The sequence below is a fragment of the Hippocampus bargibanti genome, linkage group LG19 (genome assembly GCF_051943395.1).
Source record: "Hippocampus bargibanti isolate YZ-2025 linkage group LG19, ASM5194339v1, whole genome shotgun sequence".
Classification (NCBI taxonomy): domain Eukaryota; kingdom Metazoa; phylum Chordata; class Actinopteri; order Syngnathiformes; family Syngnathidae; genus Hippocampus; species Hippocampus bargibanti.
In genome coordinates, this window is record NC_142752.1 from 13,095,168 (window position 1) to 13,113,260 (window position 18,093).

The window sequence follows — 18,093 nt, forward strand, 5'->3', positions numbered from 1 at the left end:
CCAACTCGACAACAAGACTTCCTGAATATTCAGTGCGAGTCTTAAAACGTAAAAAATCGCTATAAGCGGTGGAATCTTTGTAAAATGCGCTCAGTAGAAGTCATTTAAAGTGATTTCACAAAATTTGGACACTACTTGTCCGCAGGCGTTGGTTGACCTTTAAATATAGCAGGCAATGACATGAAAATAAGAGATCTTACCTCAAAGTTTCCCTTTTTCTCCCGTGGCTCTGCATGGGCTTCATTTGATTTTGCTGCATCACTCTTGGGGACACCTTCCCCCTCCATTTCTTCCACAATCATCACTGTTTCCCACTTTCCAAAGCTGCTAGCAGGAAACATGTCTGATCTCATGCTATCTCCAAAATACACAACCTATAGGTTCACGAAGAAAAAAAAGGACATGGAAATGTGAAAAGACATCAGGCAGATAGATGATAGCACCGAGCAAGTCAAAACAAGTCACATTCCATAAATTGAGCTGCAGGCATACAACACTCAATGATTTACAATGTATGAAAGATGTCTTTTTTCATACAGAAGGTGAAAGCAGGAAGCATGGTTTGTATGTTTACATTTTTTGTTGATTTTATTCCTTTCTTTCTTCATATGATGTTCGTTGTCCTTTGTATGGAATCGGCGTGGACTGTTTTCAGCATTTTGATTACAACATTCGTCGAACGAGTGGTATCTGTGGTTTAATGTTATAAGCAGCACACGTGTACCAGCACCGATTTTGATTGGAAGGAATAATAATAATAATACATTTCATTTTAAGCGCCTTTCAAAGATCTCAAGTACACTTTAGTCAGAGACAAGCAGAGGTACTATAATAAATAAATGCAATCACAAATAGAATACAATAAATAAAATACAATTATAAATAGAAACGAGAGAGAGCTACACAGAAAATGCAATTTTAAAAAGGTGGGTTTTGAGATGGGACTTGAAGGTGGGAAGAGAATCGATGTTATGAATGTTGGGAGGAAGTGAGTTACAGAGTTTGGGGGCAGAGCAGCTCAAAGTTCTGTCACCCATCGTGCTGAGACGGGCAGGGGGGGGGGGGCACACAGAGGTGGAAGAGGATCTGATCGAACGAGAGGGAATAGAAATTTGAAGAAGGTCAGATAGGTATGGGAGCAAGGTTATGGATAGCATTAAATGTTTAAAGAAGAATTTTCGGGTACGAGGCGGCGGACACCCTGAATTGGCCAGCCAATCACAGGGCACAAAGAGACAAACAACCATCCGTGCTCACACTCACACCTAAGGACAATTTGGTCTGTTCAATCAGCCTCCCATGCATGTTTTTGGAATGTGGGAGGAAACCGGAGGACCCAGAGAAAACCCACGCGGGCCCGGGGAGAACATGCAAACTCCACAGATGGAGGCCGGGGCTTGAACTCACAACCCTCTGCACTGCAAGCTGGCGTGCTAAGCAAACGATTACCGGGCCACCCTGATTTTTGGAGATAAATAATAATAATAAATAAATAAAATAAATAATAAATAAATACAAATTTAAATTCCAGTTAACTTTATCACCCATGATGGCCAATTTTACATTTTGCTTTGAAATTGTCATGATACATTCAATTACCTTAATTTCTGGACCATAGTGCGCACCTGAATATAATACTAATAATAATAATAATAATAATAATAATAATAATAATAATAATAATAATACATTACATTTTAAGCGCCTTTCAAAGCTCCCAAGGACACTTTACATCACAGACAAGCATAGGTCCCATAATAAATAAAATACAATCACAAATAGAATACAATAAATAAAATACAATTATAAATAGAAACAAGAGAGAGAGCGACACAGAAAATGCAATTTTAAATAGGTGGGTTTTGAGATGGGACTTGAAGGTGGGAAGAGAATCGATGTTACGAATGTTGGGAGGAAGTGAGTTCCTGTCATGATCTGGTTGGCCACGCAACCAGCACCTGCTGCCACGCAGGTGCTGGTCGTTACAATCAGTGACACTCAAAAGGACTCCCGGCACGACCATTCGCTGTCGGGTCATTGTTGATGTATGTTATATGCATGTGTGCATGTGTTTGTCATCTTGGCAGACTTTTACTTTTGGTCTTTATTTGATACTTTGTATTTTTCTGTTTGAATGACTTTGATGTTTTAGATTTTGTTCCCGTTGACTTTATTTTAATACAATTTCTCAAATACAACCTGCTCCTCCCTCCTGCCTGCTTTTTGGGATCCACAACTGCCATCACCACCTTGCAAACCGTGACAGTTCCAGAGTTTGGTGGCAGAGCAGCTGAAGGCTCTGTCACCCATCGTGCTGAGACGGACGGGGGGGGGGGGGGGGGGGGGGGGGGGGCACACAGAGGTGGAGGGAGGAAGAGGATCTGAGGGAACGAGAGGGAACAAAATTTGAAGAAGGTCAGATAGGTATGGGGGCGGGGGGCAATGGATAGCTTTAAATGTATAAAGAAGAATTTTAAAGTTGAGTCTATATTTGACCGGGAGCCAATGGAGCTGTTGGATGACGGGGGTGATGTGGTGAAAGGATGAGGTTCTAGTGATGATCCGGGGTGAAGAATTCTGGACGAGTTGAAGTTTGTGGAGAAGTTTCTGAGGGACACCAAAGAGAAGTGAATTGCAATAGTCAATCCATGAGGTGACAAGACGATGAACGAGGTGTGGTGTGAGGAGTGAGAGACGGGCGAAGACGATTGATATTGCGTAGGTGGAAGTACAGAGATCAGGTTAAGTTATTATAAGCCTCACCCTGTACATTTTTAAAGCAAAAAAATTGTACATACATAAACCACACCTGTCTATAAGCCGCATGTGCCCATATTGAAACATGAGATATTTATAAAGAAATACTGTACACAGAAAACATTTTCAAAGTGTTCTTTGAAAAAGTGACAGTAACGTGGCAGCAACTCAACAAGCATTATGGTAGACACACAGCCCAAACAGGGCTGGTTAAAAAAAAAAACATTCTGGGAAAAGTGAGACACAGCAGCAAAACGTTAGCACTCATTAAAGGGCTGGTTACAAAAACAGAGCAAGTCCCTGAGAGCCGTCCTCATCTTCCTCCTGTGCTGTGTGTTGTCGCATTGTCACTTTCATCCTGAGGTAAAGTCACCCCTGAGCTTGTGCTGTCCTTGCCGTCACGCAGCAGACACGCTTTTCGAAACCCGTTGTTGATGGTTGATTTTTTTCACACTGCTCCACGCTGTCAGGATCTACTGGCTGACTCGTGCAAAAGTTGATCTTCGCATACGGCCAGTTTTGGCAAACGATTTCTCGCCGCCGGTCATCCAAGCCTTCAATTTGGAGGGCCTCTTTAAGTGCACGATTCACACACGAAGTTACACTAACCTCTCCCGGCAAATTGGCGTTTTCGTGTTTATTATGTTTGTTAAAGTCATTATAAGTGCCTTGAATGCTGGGTCAGAGAGGACAGTAATTTCATCTGTGCTGTATGTCATGCATTATTAGCATATTTGACAATAAAGCTGACTTTGACTTTTGACTTTGATTAAACTTGCATCTTCCTTGGCACATTACCTTACCTTTAGTGCTTGAGCGCCTCTGGCGGCCTTTAGGAAAAAAACGCATAAATTGACCGTATCGTTGCATAAACCGCAGGGTTAAAAGCTTGTGACAATAGTCCAGAAATTACAGTAATGACTGATTTGAAAAAAAAAACTATGTGCATGTTGTTTTTGGAAGTAGTAGAGGCTATTGGAAATCCCTCATAATAATTTATCCTTCTGAAAAACTCCAAACCCATTTCCAAAAAACACAACCACAATGCTTCCTCATGATATGGCCTCTTGGTGCAGTAGGAATTCTTCAAAGGAGGGGGCTAAATTCAAGGCAGTTTTTTATCGAAACTATGGAGACAATACCAGTAAAATTCATAAAAAAATATTTATTTTTTCACTTTGAGGTCAGACAATCCTCCATTAAGCGTCTCTAGGTGATCCAGATTGCTGCTGCTTGCCTCTTGAATGGTACTCGTAAGAGGGAACCCACAACTCTCATTTAGTCCTGATACAGTTTGGAGTTCTTTTTAAGATTATATTATTTGTGTTAAAATCTTTAACTGCCCTCATGACACCGTACCTTTCTGAGCTCATCTGAATGGCCCGTATCAGGGGTTTCTGGACCCCATACTCGCGAAGCACCCCAAAGGACATGTAGACGGACTGGTTGGGCGAATTCCCATGCACCCTCAAGGACCTTGCTAAGGGTGGAGAACTTGTCCACTGTTCCACGGCGGAGGCGAAAACCACACTGCTCCTCCTCAATCTGATGTTTGACTTCCTGACGGGCCTTCCTCTCCAGAAACCCTGAATAGACCGTACCAGGGAGCCTGAGGATTGTGATCCCTCTGTAGTAGGAGTACACACCCTCCAGGCCGCACTTTTAAAAAGGGGGACCACCAGCCCGGTCTGCCAATCCAGAGGCACTATCCACGATGACAATGCAATGTTGCAGAGGCGTGTCAACCAAGACAGCCCCACAACATCCAGAGCCTTGAGGAACTCAGGGCGGATCTCATCCACCTGGGGCCTTGCCACAGAGGACCTTTTAAACCACATTACTGACATCAACCAGAGATCGGAGAGCCCATCTCAGAGTCCCCAGACTCTGCTTCCTCAAAGGAAGCCGTGTTGGTGGAGTTGAGGAGGTCTTCGAAGAAGTTGGCCCACCAGCTCACAACGTCCCAAGTCGAGGTCAGCAGCGCCCCATCATCATTGTGCACAGTGTTGGTGGTGCACTGCTTTCCCCTACTGAGACCAGAATATTACTCGAAGCCGTGCGGAAGTCGGCTTCCATGGCCTCACTGAACTCTTACCATGCCCGAGTTTTTGCCGCGGCGATCACCGACGCCGCATTCCACTTGAATCAATACCTGTCAGCTGTCTCTGGGGTCCCATAGGCCATAAAGGCCTGATAGAAATCCTTCTTCAGCTTGACGCCATCCTAACAGTGGTTGGCACCACGACAGGCACCAACCACCTTATGGCCACAACTCTGATTGTCCGCCTCAACAGGAGTGGTACAGAGCATGGTCCATTTGGACTAAATGTCCCCAACATCCCCCGGGATATGGGAAAAGTTGTGCCGCAGGTGGGAGTTGAAACTCCTCACAAGGGTTTCCTCTATACGCTCACAACAAACCCTCACAATACATTGGATCTGGTAGGTCGGACTGGCATATTGCCCCACCATTGGAGCCTACTCACCACAAGGTGGTGATCAGTGTACAACTCCGCCCCTCTCTTCACTGAAGTGTGCAACACATGCACCTGTAAATCCGATGATACAACTATAAAGTCAAACATTGAACTGCGGGCAAGGGTATCCTGGTGCCAAGTGCAAGTGTTATGTTTGAACAAGGTGTTCGTTAGAGACATTCCGTGTCGAGCACAGTAGTCCAATAACAAAACACCACTCAGGTTCTGATCAGGAGTCCCCCGTTCCTTCCAATGACGCCCCTCCAGGTCTCATTGTTATTCCACACATGAGCATTGAAATCACCCAGCAGAACAAAGGAGTTCCCAATAGGAGGACTCTCCAGCACACCCTACACCAGGGCTACACTGAGCTGCTGTTTGATGCATACATACAACAGTCATACAAACAACATTCAGGACCTGTCCCGCACCCAAAGGCGGAGGGCACCAACCCTCTCGTCTACCCGAGTGAATCCCAACAGGAGGTGAGCCGGGAGGCAATGAGTATTCCCATACCTGCTCTATGCTTCTCACCGTGGACAATTCCAGAGTGGAAGAGAGTCCTACCCCTCCTGAGAGGGCTGGTACCAGAACCCAGGCTATGTGTGGATGCAAGTTCGACTATATATATTCGGAACTTTTCAGCCTTGGACACCAGCTCACGTTCCTTCCCTGCAACAGAGGTGACATTCCACGTCCCAAGAGTTAGCTCCTGTAGCCGAGGATCGGACCGCCAGGGTCCCCACCTTTGGCTGCCGCCCAGCTCACATCGCACCCGACCCCAACGAGCCGCATCTCCAGGCCTGGCTTCAGATAGTGGCTCCGGTGACCAAACTTTGTTCCATTGATATTCTTCATCATCAGGGGCACTTTGAGCCGTGCTTTGTCTGGTTCCTCGGACCTGTTTGCCACGGGTGACCCGACCAGGTGCATAAAGCCCCAGACAACTTAGCTCCGAGGATCATTGGACATACAAACCACCGCACCATATTAAGGTGACGGGCTCATGGAGGAGTTGTTGTTTATTGTTTTATTGTTGTAGATATGATATATGCTCCATGTACAGGACTTTGTAACCAACGATGGTTGTAACGTGCCCTTAAAGGACAACCGACGCCACCGGACAAGTTGTGTCAATAATTTGTAAAATTGCTTCAAATGACTTCTACTAAGCGTATTTTATAAAGATTCCACCGCATATAGCTATATTTTACGTTTTAAGATTCATGCTGAATATTCAGGAAGTCCTGTTTTTGAGTTGGTGACGATTCCTGACGTCACGTCACGGAGGGAACGCCCCGGACCGAGAAAGCTACACAACGCACTACACAATGCATTTTGTGGTAGTTTGTTTGGTCTGAAAACTTCGTGTTGATCCATGTTGATGGCAAAATTAGAAGGAAAACACATAACGCAATGGTGAATCATTGTGTGTTGCACCAAGACTACTATTTGATACTAGTTGACACAAATTCCCAGCAGACAAATCAACCTATTTCTAACGGAGCTTTGGCGCCATCGTCTGCATTTACTGGTTGCTACATTTCAGTCCAGATGACTCAAAATGACACGGAATAACTTCTTTAATCGATTGATGAGAAGGTTTCTTCAACCGTCATCTGTACTTTTTTGAAGAAAAGTACAGATGACGGCTGAAGAAACATTCTCATCGATGGACCACTCATGTACGACTGAGAGCTTACACAGACGTTCTTTAATCGATTGCAAACATTTATGCTTTCCTCTTCAGAACTATTTGAATCATATTTATAACTGGATGAGTAACAAGAAAGAATCTTCTCCGAATCTGAAGCTGTTTTTTTTATTCTCGAGCAAGGCAAGACGTCTTGGCGTGACATCACGAACAAGGGGGCGGGACCTTCTGAAACTGGCAACTTCCGGGTTCAATTTGAAGTAGTTTTTGGACATTTTAAGTCAGTGGTCACCAAACTACGGCCTGCGGGCCGTATTCGGCCCGTCAGCACATTTGGCCCGGCCCCCTGAACAATACCAGAGATGCTATCAGATTTTTTTCCTATTTGGCCTCCAGAAAAATAAAAAATTACAAGTCAAAGGTCGGTTTTCGATCATTATCTGTTCCTATTGTAATCAATTTAATCAATGTATGTTGTTTATAATCGTGATTGAACAATACAAACACGCCTGCTCACAATAGAACGCTAAAGGAGTCGGTCACAATGTGACGCGGCACAAGAAAGTAACGTATGAGGAAGTGGAGGGAGTCCGGTGGTACATTCAGGTGCGCTCAGTTTGGCGCTCTATTTGGTCCCAGACCCATTTTCTCTTGTAAACCTTCCTGTCAAAGAGAGAACGAATAATGGCGAAAAGGAGAGGTATGAGAAAAAAATTATTCAGAATGCAGGGTATTTAACCTGCAGTGGACAAACGATTATTTTTATGTTCAATGCAAGGAAAAGGCTGTTTGTTTCATCTGTCAAGAGGCGGTGGCGGTATTCAAAGAATACAATCTTCGCTGACACCATGAATCCCGTCACAAAGACAAGTATGATAGCTTCCAAGGCCAAATATGAGCAGACAAACTCTCAAAGCGAAAAGTGGACTACTATGTCAGCAGAATACATTTGTACGCCAAGCTCAGCTGAAAAAGGCATCCGTTCGAGCCAGCTTTCGGGTTGCTAAGCTGATAGCAAGCAGCGGTAAGCCTTTCACGGACGGCGAGTTCGTTAAGAAATGTAAGGATGCTGTCGCGGAGGAGTTGTGTCCCGAGAAGAAATAGGCATATAATGCCGTAGGTCTGTCGGCGAGTACAATCACCAGACGCGGTGAAGAAATCGGGATGAATGTATATGCCCAGCTGCAGAAGAAGACGAAAGAATTAGACTTTTTTCATTAGAACTGGATGAGATCACGGACGTGCAAGACACAGCGCAAATGCCCCATTTTATTCGTGGAGTTAGCGCAAACTTTGAGATATGCGAGGAGCTGGCAGCCCTCCAAAGTCTCAAAAGGACCACAACGGGAGAGGATATTTTTGACCAAGTGTACCAAGCCATGGAGAAGTTGGACCTGAGTTACAGAACTGTGATGGTCTGAAAGACGCATTCAAGCCCAACAGTCTCATTGACTTCTATGCCGCCCTCCCAAACGACACATATCCAAACACCCAAAAACACGCAATGAAAATGTCCACAGTTTTTGGTAGCACGTATATCTGCGAGAAAAGCTCCTTTCACATGAAACTGCTGAAATCTCCGATGAGATCAAGATTGACAGAAGAACATTTGCAGTGCTTGCGACTGGCTGTAACGAGAATGGAACCTGATATTCAACTTCTCACCAACCAGATGCAGGCCCAGAGTTCACACTGATGAACATACATAGGAAAGCTCACTTTTCTGACTTAAACGAGTCATTCTGAGCATAAACAAATATAATCATAATAAAATCTACTGGGATAAAATCCATCTTTACAGCCATACTGGTAGTGAAATGTATCGTGCTGTGTAGGTGCTGTATCATTTAGTTCAATCTCTCAACCTGCTTCCTTTGTGGTTTTCACAGGGAAGTTGATGAGAGAGAGCTGCAAACAGCGGTGTCTACAAGCCTACTGGAACCTACAAAAGGATTATAAGGAAGGAACACAAGAACTTTAAGAGACGGCTCATATATCTCAGAGAGATTCTGCTCTGACAACTGAGCTGAACTTTTATCTGTTAAAATTGTGCATGGCACAACAGAAAGTTAATGTTCCATGGCCTTTTTTCTATGAAGAACACAGAGAGTTATTTAGTTATTATTTATGTCATAAATAGTGTTATTTATTTTTCCTGTTTTTCTATGAAGAACCCAGAGAGTTATTTAGTTATTTAATTCATAGTGTTATTAATTACCTGATTTTTTTTCTGTGAAGAACTCAGAGAGGGTTATTTAGTTATTATTTATTTCATTAATAGTGTTATTTGTTTCCTGACTTTTTTCTGTAAAGAACCTGGAAAGGGTTATTTGGTTATGTGTGGCTTTCTGGAAAACACATTTTTTTAAGCTCCCCTACAGTCGTCACTTTTTCTGTTACAAACTGACCCCGCACCACAGAAGGGAAAAGTTATGTGGCCCCCACAGGAAAAAGTTTGGGGACCCCTGCTTTAAGTCATTTTTATTGGTGTTTTGCATATTTTAGATGCGATAAAACGTTTTCTGATGTCAGTTAGGAAACAAAAAAGGGGTGTCGGTTGTCCTTTAATAGATTTGAATTGAGTTGAGTATTGACTTTGGAACACAGTGTAGTGTGAATGTCTGAAAATTATGGGATGCTTTCTTAAAAAAAAAAAAAAAAAAATCGTTAACCTTGATGTTCACTTGAATGGTTTACATACTTGTCAAAAAAAAAAAAATGTTTTATAAAATGCACGGTAGGGTGAATACCTTGGGCCCTGGTTTTCCTGTCATGGTTTTAAGCAGTTCATGTAGGTGCAGCCAGTTGCCTTGGGAGTACCAACCGGGTTTGTCCAATGATGGCATATCCTCACTTTCCTCCATATCATTCACTACAATGGAAGAATAATTAATTTAAACATGAGTAAACATATGTAATTAAGTAAACAATTAAATAAACACAGCTGATAGTGATACAAAACCAATTCCCAGAGTAATCAATTGAATCATTGATATGACAAAAGCTACAGTTGTTGAATTTGGTTCGTCAATAAAAAAGAAATCACTGTGAGAATAATAAAGGCAAATCCAATCCAATCCAAAGTTCCAGAACATCAACTGTTGGACCACAACGGTTTCAAAAACATCCTTAAAATTACTCGAAATGTACGGCAATGGTGGCTGACTGATGAGCATGTCGCCTCACAATGCAGAGATCAGGGGCTAATTCTGGCCCTGGCCTGGCTGTGTGGAGTTTGCATCTTCTCCCTTTGCCTGTGTGGGTTTTCCCACACAATTTAGATTCTAAATTGTCACTTGGGGTGCGTGAGTGTTCCTTTTTGTATGTCCTGTGATGGGCTGACAACTATGACAGGGTCTACCCCGCTTAGTCCCTGAAGACAGCTCAGATAGGTTCCAGCGCGGCCGCGACCCTCGTGAGGGTGAGCGCATTCAAAATTGGATGGAGGTATACATATTTTTCATTGGAAGAAGGGTTCTGTGAATGAGCATATGAAATTAGTGGGGTTTGGTGCCCCCAACAAGGATTTGGCATTGTGATGTTACTGTTGATAACAGGAATTTAACATAAGCATTAATGTCAGTCACTCCACCTTTAACTCATTCCTCCCGGCAAACGACTACAGACGTTGTGTTTTTACTTCCGTGTATCCCGAGTCACGCCTCCAGTCGGGCTGAAGCGATAGAAAATAATGCCGATTACAGGCGGGCCGTGAATAGATGTTAACCCTTTACAGACGATTGTGCTTCTAGATCGAGAAAATGAAAGGTAGCAGTTCAAGTGCCGATTGAAACTGATGCGGCACAAGTTACATGTCCCTTTAAAACAGATTATATGCAGCTTTGCCTTTAAGAGCGTCAGTGACATCGTCTCCTTCATGCGCAACACAATGTGCTCTCCTCCATCTTCAAAGCGCCTTCTATTTTTCGTCATGGATGAAATACCACGTGAGTATATGTTGTAACTATTTTATGAGCTATTCAGAAGAGGTTTACCTTGATACTGAAATGCATAAACTAAAGCTAACTTGTTTATTTACCGAGAAATATTAGTAGAATTGGATAAAAACAGAACATGTAAAGAATGTGCAAAGAAGAAAATTCAGTTTGTGAGCAATGCAAAGTGAACCTATGAATTCCATGTTTTAAACCATACCACAAATAAAAACATCCTGAATTTTTTTAATGCATTCTAGGTTTATTTCATGCATATGTGACTTGTTGTGAATCCATTTTGTTGTAATTTGCAGGTTTTGGAAAAAAATCATTAACATTGCAATAATTTTCTAAAACTTCAATCAATTTCACAAAAAAAACGTTATCTTATTGTATTATATGTTAGGAAAGTGTACTGAAAGTTTCATAAAGATTGAACAACAAATAAAAAAGTTATAACAGTTTATTTGAACAGACATGTTATGAATTTCCTGCTGAAGCCACTCAGGGAGCACAATACGAAGCTAGGCTGCAGGCTCTGTAGGCTGTGGGGGAAGACATGCAAAATGCCTGCTAGGGAGGAAAGAGTTAAGAAAAACTATACAAATAAAGACAATATTCCCGCTTTGAAATTATTCAATCAATAAATAAAAAAAGAAATGCAATAGTGCATAGATACGGTGGAGAACAAGTAAATCCAAAGTTCACTATGAAATACTATGTGACCTCAAATCTCACACTCACAGTTAAAAAGGCAAGAACATCTTATTTTTTAAATCTCAACTCAGTTAAAAAAACTGAGTTATTTTCTCCACCTTTGATATTTTAACATGCATACGTGGATGGATTTGGAAACACCCTGGGAATCGCTGGTACTGCGTTTAATTGCTCTCTCATAGATAGATGTTTCTTTGCAAATTGAAGTTTCGATAGATGTCAATAAAAAAACACAAAATTAAATGCAGGCTTCCCCAAGGTTCAGTTATAGTCCAAATACATTTTAATCTTCATATGCTTCCTCTGGGGGACGCCATCAAGAGATAAGAGTTCAGTTGTAACACTGACGAAGGCGGAAGTATACGCCGAAACATGTCAGGTATTTGAACACTGTCTGTAAGTAAAGAATCTGCTTTAAATTAGATATCAAGTAGACAGGATGAACTTAGTATAATGTTCAGTTGTATTAGTTATGCAGGTGACACACCCCTGTACCATTGTAGATTTGCCAAAGTCTGCCTGCAAGTACTGACACATGGTTTTATTTCCTGTTCCTGATTGTTGTTATGTCCTTCTTTCTGGTCTTACCAATTAGAGTACAGTGATACCTTGGCTTACGAACTTAATTGGTTCCCAGACAGAGTGTATAAGGCGAAACATGTGTATCCCAAAAATTAATTTCCCACAGGAATCCATTAAAATGAGAATAATTAGTTCCCAGGTCCCCATAAAACATAATTTCCTACTTTCTAATTTTCTAAGCCTGAAAACTACACAAAATGTACCTTATTTTATGGATAATAAATGTGCTATGGTATTACAATTAAAGAAATAAACTGTACTTTATAATAAAGTCGTTTTATTTACCTTTGTGATGGTCAATGGCTTGATGGAATGGAGTGGCCGATTTCCTCAGCATTAAACACTTGATGAGGAACGTAGCCTTCTTCTTTCACCATCTTGAGGAATGATCCCTTGTAGGTGCTTTCTCTGCAATAATTGTATCCAGTACCTCATCAATTGTGTTCTATTTAGCTGGGTTGATAGCTTTTTGCATCAAGTGTACAGATGGCTTGTGGGGGTTGTTTGTGGAGCCTGATTGATGGGTTATTTTAATCTTGCAGTCTCCACTCTGCCTTTGAACTATCAAAGTTGAAACTGTCTTTGTCGTCTGCCTGTCTCTTTAATGTTTAAACCACCTCCCCTCACTGTTTTGTTCTTGACCAATCAAGTGGCTTTAACCGAAAACTGGGGCCGGGGAATAGAGGACAAAAAAGTCAGCAGCCATTTTCTTTTTGGAGAATGGGCCCGTTCGCGAACGACACATCACTCATTGTGGCAGCTACCTGTGTATCCCGAAAAATAGTTCGTATGCCAAGGTAAAATTTTCTAAATTTAACATTCGTAAACCGAAAAGGGGTTGGTAAACCTAGGTATCACTGTATTGGCATCTCACAATTACTCACTTTTGATCTTTGTCTACCTTCAACTACTCCTGCCCAGTTTCATTGTATGGCTCATCTTTATTCCTCTGTAATTACTGCAACTCTCCACAGCTGCACAAATGTGTGTGTGTGTGTGTGTGTGTGTGCGTGCGTGCGTGCGTGCGTGTGTGTGTGTGTGTGTAACAGTACTATTTACTATCCTTCTGCTCTTTTGAGTGCATAAATAAGTTCTCACCAAGGTTTTTGAAGGACCTCTGTTGCGGTTTTAAGGAGAAGAAACCGGGCTTGAGGGCATTTGTGATGATGATATCAAAAAGCTCCTCGAAATCCTTCCTACAACATAGCAAGAACAACAAATTTAGCACAAAGCCACTGAAACAGGGAAACCCCAAACTATACACTTCCTCACTTCGATGAAAAGTGGATTCAGCTTTTTGCTGCCACAAAATGACGCAGTATTACTGTTGGGGTAATTGGCTATACAAACATCTCTAAACATCGCTTTCTAATCTTTGTTTACGTTTTGGACATCTTGATACGTCATATCCTGCCTTCCCTTACATGATGACACATCTACATTACGTCACATCCTATCGCGTCACACCCTGTGCGCCATATAAAAATGCTCTCCCATTCCATCTCTCTCTCTCTCTCTCTCTCTCTCTCCACGCTCCCTCCTTAGCCGACACCGCGATGTCCCCGCTGTCTTCAAGATTAAACCAACTTTCTGTTCAACACCTGGCTCTCTGATGATTTAAGCATCCTCTGTCATCAACGCCCGTAGAAGCAATGAATCAGGGACGAACGATCAAAATAAACCCATTATTATTGGTGCCGGAAGACTTCGGGTCCTAGCTGATGGTTTTGAGAGGGGGGGGGGAGTGGGCCATGTGTTGCTTCCAGTGAACGAAGCTCTCTTTTTCTTTCGAGAGTGTTCGGAATGAGTGGGCCGTCCCTATCTTCTGGCGTCCGTCACTCAGGATTTTTTTTTTCACGGGTGAGTGGCACCGCTAGCATGCAGCTATGTTGAGTGAATGTATTGTGGAATTCTTCCGGCCCAAAAAAAATATCTACGGTTAATCTGCGCATCGGTGAGCTTGAGGGCAGGTGAATGTGGTAAGGTAGACCAATTCTAGCCGAGCTCTGTGGGTGTAGACTTACTACGCTAGACTCTTTAATGCTTGTACGGGTTAAGAGTCGTATTCCGTGCGCTCGGCGGACGATAGGGCTTAAGACAGAGACCCACGCGCGAGGGCCGGCGAAATATTGATATATTAATTTGGAGGCAGACGATTATGTGTTCTTTTATTGTTTAATTGCAGCTGCAATAGATCGTAGATTACCGTAACATTAATGCATTAATCAACACCAGCGCGTTATCAGCACTGCTAGCCGCTGCTACGGGGTTTCCCAGGCAGTTTCATTGTCCGAGGGCAGTCCGTGGGGACAGAGAGGGGTCGGCTGAGGGGGGGCCATTTGGAGGAGCCGTTTGTCTTGTGGCTTGTGTCTTTTGTCTTCCCTTTTTGTGCGTTTCATTGTGTGCTTTTGTGTATGTGCGTGCATCGTATTTGTGTATTTATGTGTATGTGCGCGCGTTGTGTGAGCTTCGCTAACACAAAGGTTGGGGGTGGGGGGGGGTCTACACAGACAAAGCGGGCAGCCCAGTCCTCCCTTCTTCCTTCTCTGCCCGAAAGAGGGGGCGGGGGGGAATTCACAGCCGCATTCTACTTCAGCTTGAAGTCTTCATGAATGACATAACACGTCTGGCGCAACCATGTCTGGACATTAGGGATATATAAATAGGGCCCATAGCTCTTTGATGAATACCGTCCACTTGAAACAAAAAACGAAATTAAATAGGCAGGCAAATTAGACTGAGTGAACAAATAAATAAGCCAACTAACAAAAGAATAAACATAAGCCGAACTTGAGTGAATTTGAAGGCAAAAGTAAAGTGTTTTTGTTAGATTGGATAAAGTGTTTTCACTAAGAGAATTGAACACCTTGAAGTCAGGATTCCAATGTTTATGTCTGCGATCAGGACAAATAATTTTGAAATCCTGATTTGGCCGAATGCAAAATGATATGGAAATGGTATAAAATGACAGTTCAATTGAAAAAAGTGAATAAAATAGTCAGTAAATTAGGCTAAATGACAGGAACATTTATCTCGAATTGGATGGAATTGGCAAGGTAAATGTTGATTGATTCGCTGGTGATTAAATACTTAAGAGATTCACCAGTTGATATCGTTGGACTTTTCATAAAATAAAAGTTTGCACTTGTTTTGACCTGACAATTGTCATCCCCCTGAAGTCAATAAACAGATGATTTGATTGATATATACATATTGAGTTTGATCGGATTCACCTTTATTGGTTTCTAATCGGATACATTAATTTGAAGAGGACGAAATTGATTTGCAAAATATGATGACGATGAGAAGGTTTCTTCAGCCGTCATCAGTACTTTTTGAAGGTGTCGGACGTTTCGCCTCCTATCCAAGAGGCTTCGTCAGCGAACTAAAGTCTGACTGGTCGTATCGGCCCTATTTATATATCGCTAATGTCCAGACATGGCGGCGCCGGACACAGCTATGATAGGTCCCTACTCTCAGGTTGGGGGTAGCAGAAGACCACTCCATGTGGCCCCACTGATTGTTCCTACATTCCTGACTAACGACTGGCCTATTTGCCCCACTCCCACCGGTATCACGTCATCAGCGTTACGAATGTTGCCTAACCTGTTTTGTCTAAGCAGGCTATTGTATAAACAATCCAAATTGAACCTCACCCCACCAGACCGGTTTAATGAAGGATTTTGTTGTTTTATAAGAATTGCTTCTTTTACCCCCCTTTCAAACCATCTATGTTATTTCGCTAAGATTTTAACCTCATTGTCGTCAAATGAATGGTTGCTAGCTTTTAGGGCGCTGGACATAGCTATGATATGAGCAGATTGCAAGGGAGAATTGGATCAAAAATTTGTCAGACAGAGATCTCTCAGAGACAGAAAAGGCGGCACTAAGAAAAAAGGTTTAAATTTCTCAGTAACTCCTAAAACAATACCTACAATAGATTACATCACAGCTACTGAATCAGCTATTAAAAATAAACTTTCGTATGCAGAGGCAGATGATCTACGCATTATAATATCAGCCCTTCTCAGTAGTGCCAAACTACCTCCGTCCAACATAACATTAGAAGAGAGAAAGGCGTTAACTATTCTACAAAAAGACAAAAATATTATTATTTTGCCAGCAGACAAGGGCAGATGCACAGTGCTTCTCAACACATTGGATTATGAAGACAAAATAAATAGGTTAATCAGTGATTCTAACACTTATGAGCAACTAAAAAGGGACCCTTCCAATAGATACAAGAAAGAAATGATAGACTGTCTCCAAACGTTAGAGAAAGGAAAATATATAGACAAACATGTATTTTTGATTACACCCGGGAGAGGCCACACCATGTATCTATGGCCTGCCAAAAATACATAAAGAAGGGATCCCCCTCAGACCCATTGTTTGTAGCATTGACTCCTCTACATACAATGTAGCCAAATATTTAAAAACTATCTTAGCTCCGTTAGTTGATAACACAGAATATCACGTAGAGAACAGCAAAGGGTTTGTAGAGAGGATCAAAGACCTCATATTGGAACCTGAGGAAACTTTGGCATCTTACGATGTGACTTCTCTCTTTACATCTGTCCCAACCCCAGCAGCAGTCTCAGTGGTGAGAACGAGACTGCTCGCGGACGTTTCTCTGCATGAAAGAACCAAACTTAAACCGGATCACTTAATTAAAGCCTTAATACTATGTATTTTCAATTTCGGGAGAGATTTTATATACAAATTCATGGTTGTGCTACGGGCTCACCAGTTTCACCCATAGTGGCTAATCTGTACATGGAAGAGATGGAGAAACAGGCCCTCACATCCTTCCCGGGGACAAAACCTAGACACTGGTTTAGATATGTGGACGATACTTTTGCCGTAATTAAAAAACAAGAAATTCAATCCTTCACAGCTTACCTCAACTCTGTAGACATCGTTAAATTTACTCGTGAGCACATTAAAGAGAACCAACTAACCTTCTTGGATTGTAAAGTAATTATAAAAGAGGACAGAGCGCTAAAAACAGAAGTCTTTAGGAAGGCTACGCACACTGACCAATACTTACTTTTTTACTCTAACCACCCTTTACAACACAAATTAGGAGTTATCAGAACCCTCCAGCATAGGGCTAAACTAATACCAACTAGCATTGAAGGTAGAGAAAAAGAGTCAAAACATATCAGGAGAGCACTCAGTAACTGTGGGTACCCTCAGTGGTCATTCAACAAATGTCAGAAAGAAAGAATAAGGAATCAAACCAAAAATTCTCAAGATACAAAAAGGAGAGGAGTAGCAGTACGTTACATGCAGGAGTTTCTGAAAAATTACAGAGTCTTTTGGCAACACAAAATATCTACTTATTTCAAACCGATAAACACGTTAAGGCAAAAATTAGTGCATCCAAAAGATAGGCTACCAAATGAAAAACAAAGTAATGTCATTTATTCAATACATTGTAAGAATGGAAATTGTAAAGAGCAGTACATTGGGGAGACTCAACAAATTCTCAAAAAAAAGACTATCAACATCGGAGCGATATTACTAGTGGGCCTCAATCGGCAGTACATTTGCACCTAAAAGCTAGCAACCACTCATTTGACGACAATGAGGTTAAAATCTTAGCGAAAGAACATAGATGGTTTGAAAGGGGGGTAAAAGAAGCGATTTTTATAAAACAACTAAATCCTTCATTAAACCGGTCTCGTGGGGTGAGGTTCAATTTGGATCGTACATACAATAGCCTGCTTGAGCAACACAGGTCAGGCAACATTCGTAATGCTGATGAGGTGATACCGGTGGGAGTGGGGCAAATAGGCCAGTCGTTAGTCAGGAATGTAGGAACAATCAGTGGGGCCACAGGGAGTGGTCTTCTGCTACCCCCAACCTGAGAGTAGGGACCTATCATAGCTGTGTCTGGCGCCACCATGTCTGGACATTAGGGATATATAAATAGGGCCGATACGACCAGTCAGACTTTTGTTCGCTG

General features: G+C 42.2%; 1 protein-coding gene across 2 annotated transcripts in view; it reads right to left on the reverse strand.

The window, feature by feature from the left end:
* Positions 1-18,093, reverse strand: part of nt5dc1 (5'-nucleotidase domain containing 1) — a 68,496-nt gene that overhangs the window by 19,202 nt on the left and 31,201 nt on the right. For both annotated transcript variants that reach the window (XM_089021538.1, XM_089021539.1), the window contains 3 exons: positions 13,221-13,318; positions 9,639-9,760; positions 201-374 (listed from right to left, as the gene is read on the reverse strand). In XM_089021538.1, coding sequence (XP_088877664.1) covers positions 201-374; positions 9,639-9,760; positions 13,221-13,318 — 394 coding nt within the window. The remainder of the gene's footprint in view (positions 1-200; positions 375-9,638; positions 9,761-13,220; positions 13,319-18,093) is intronic.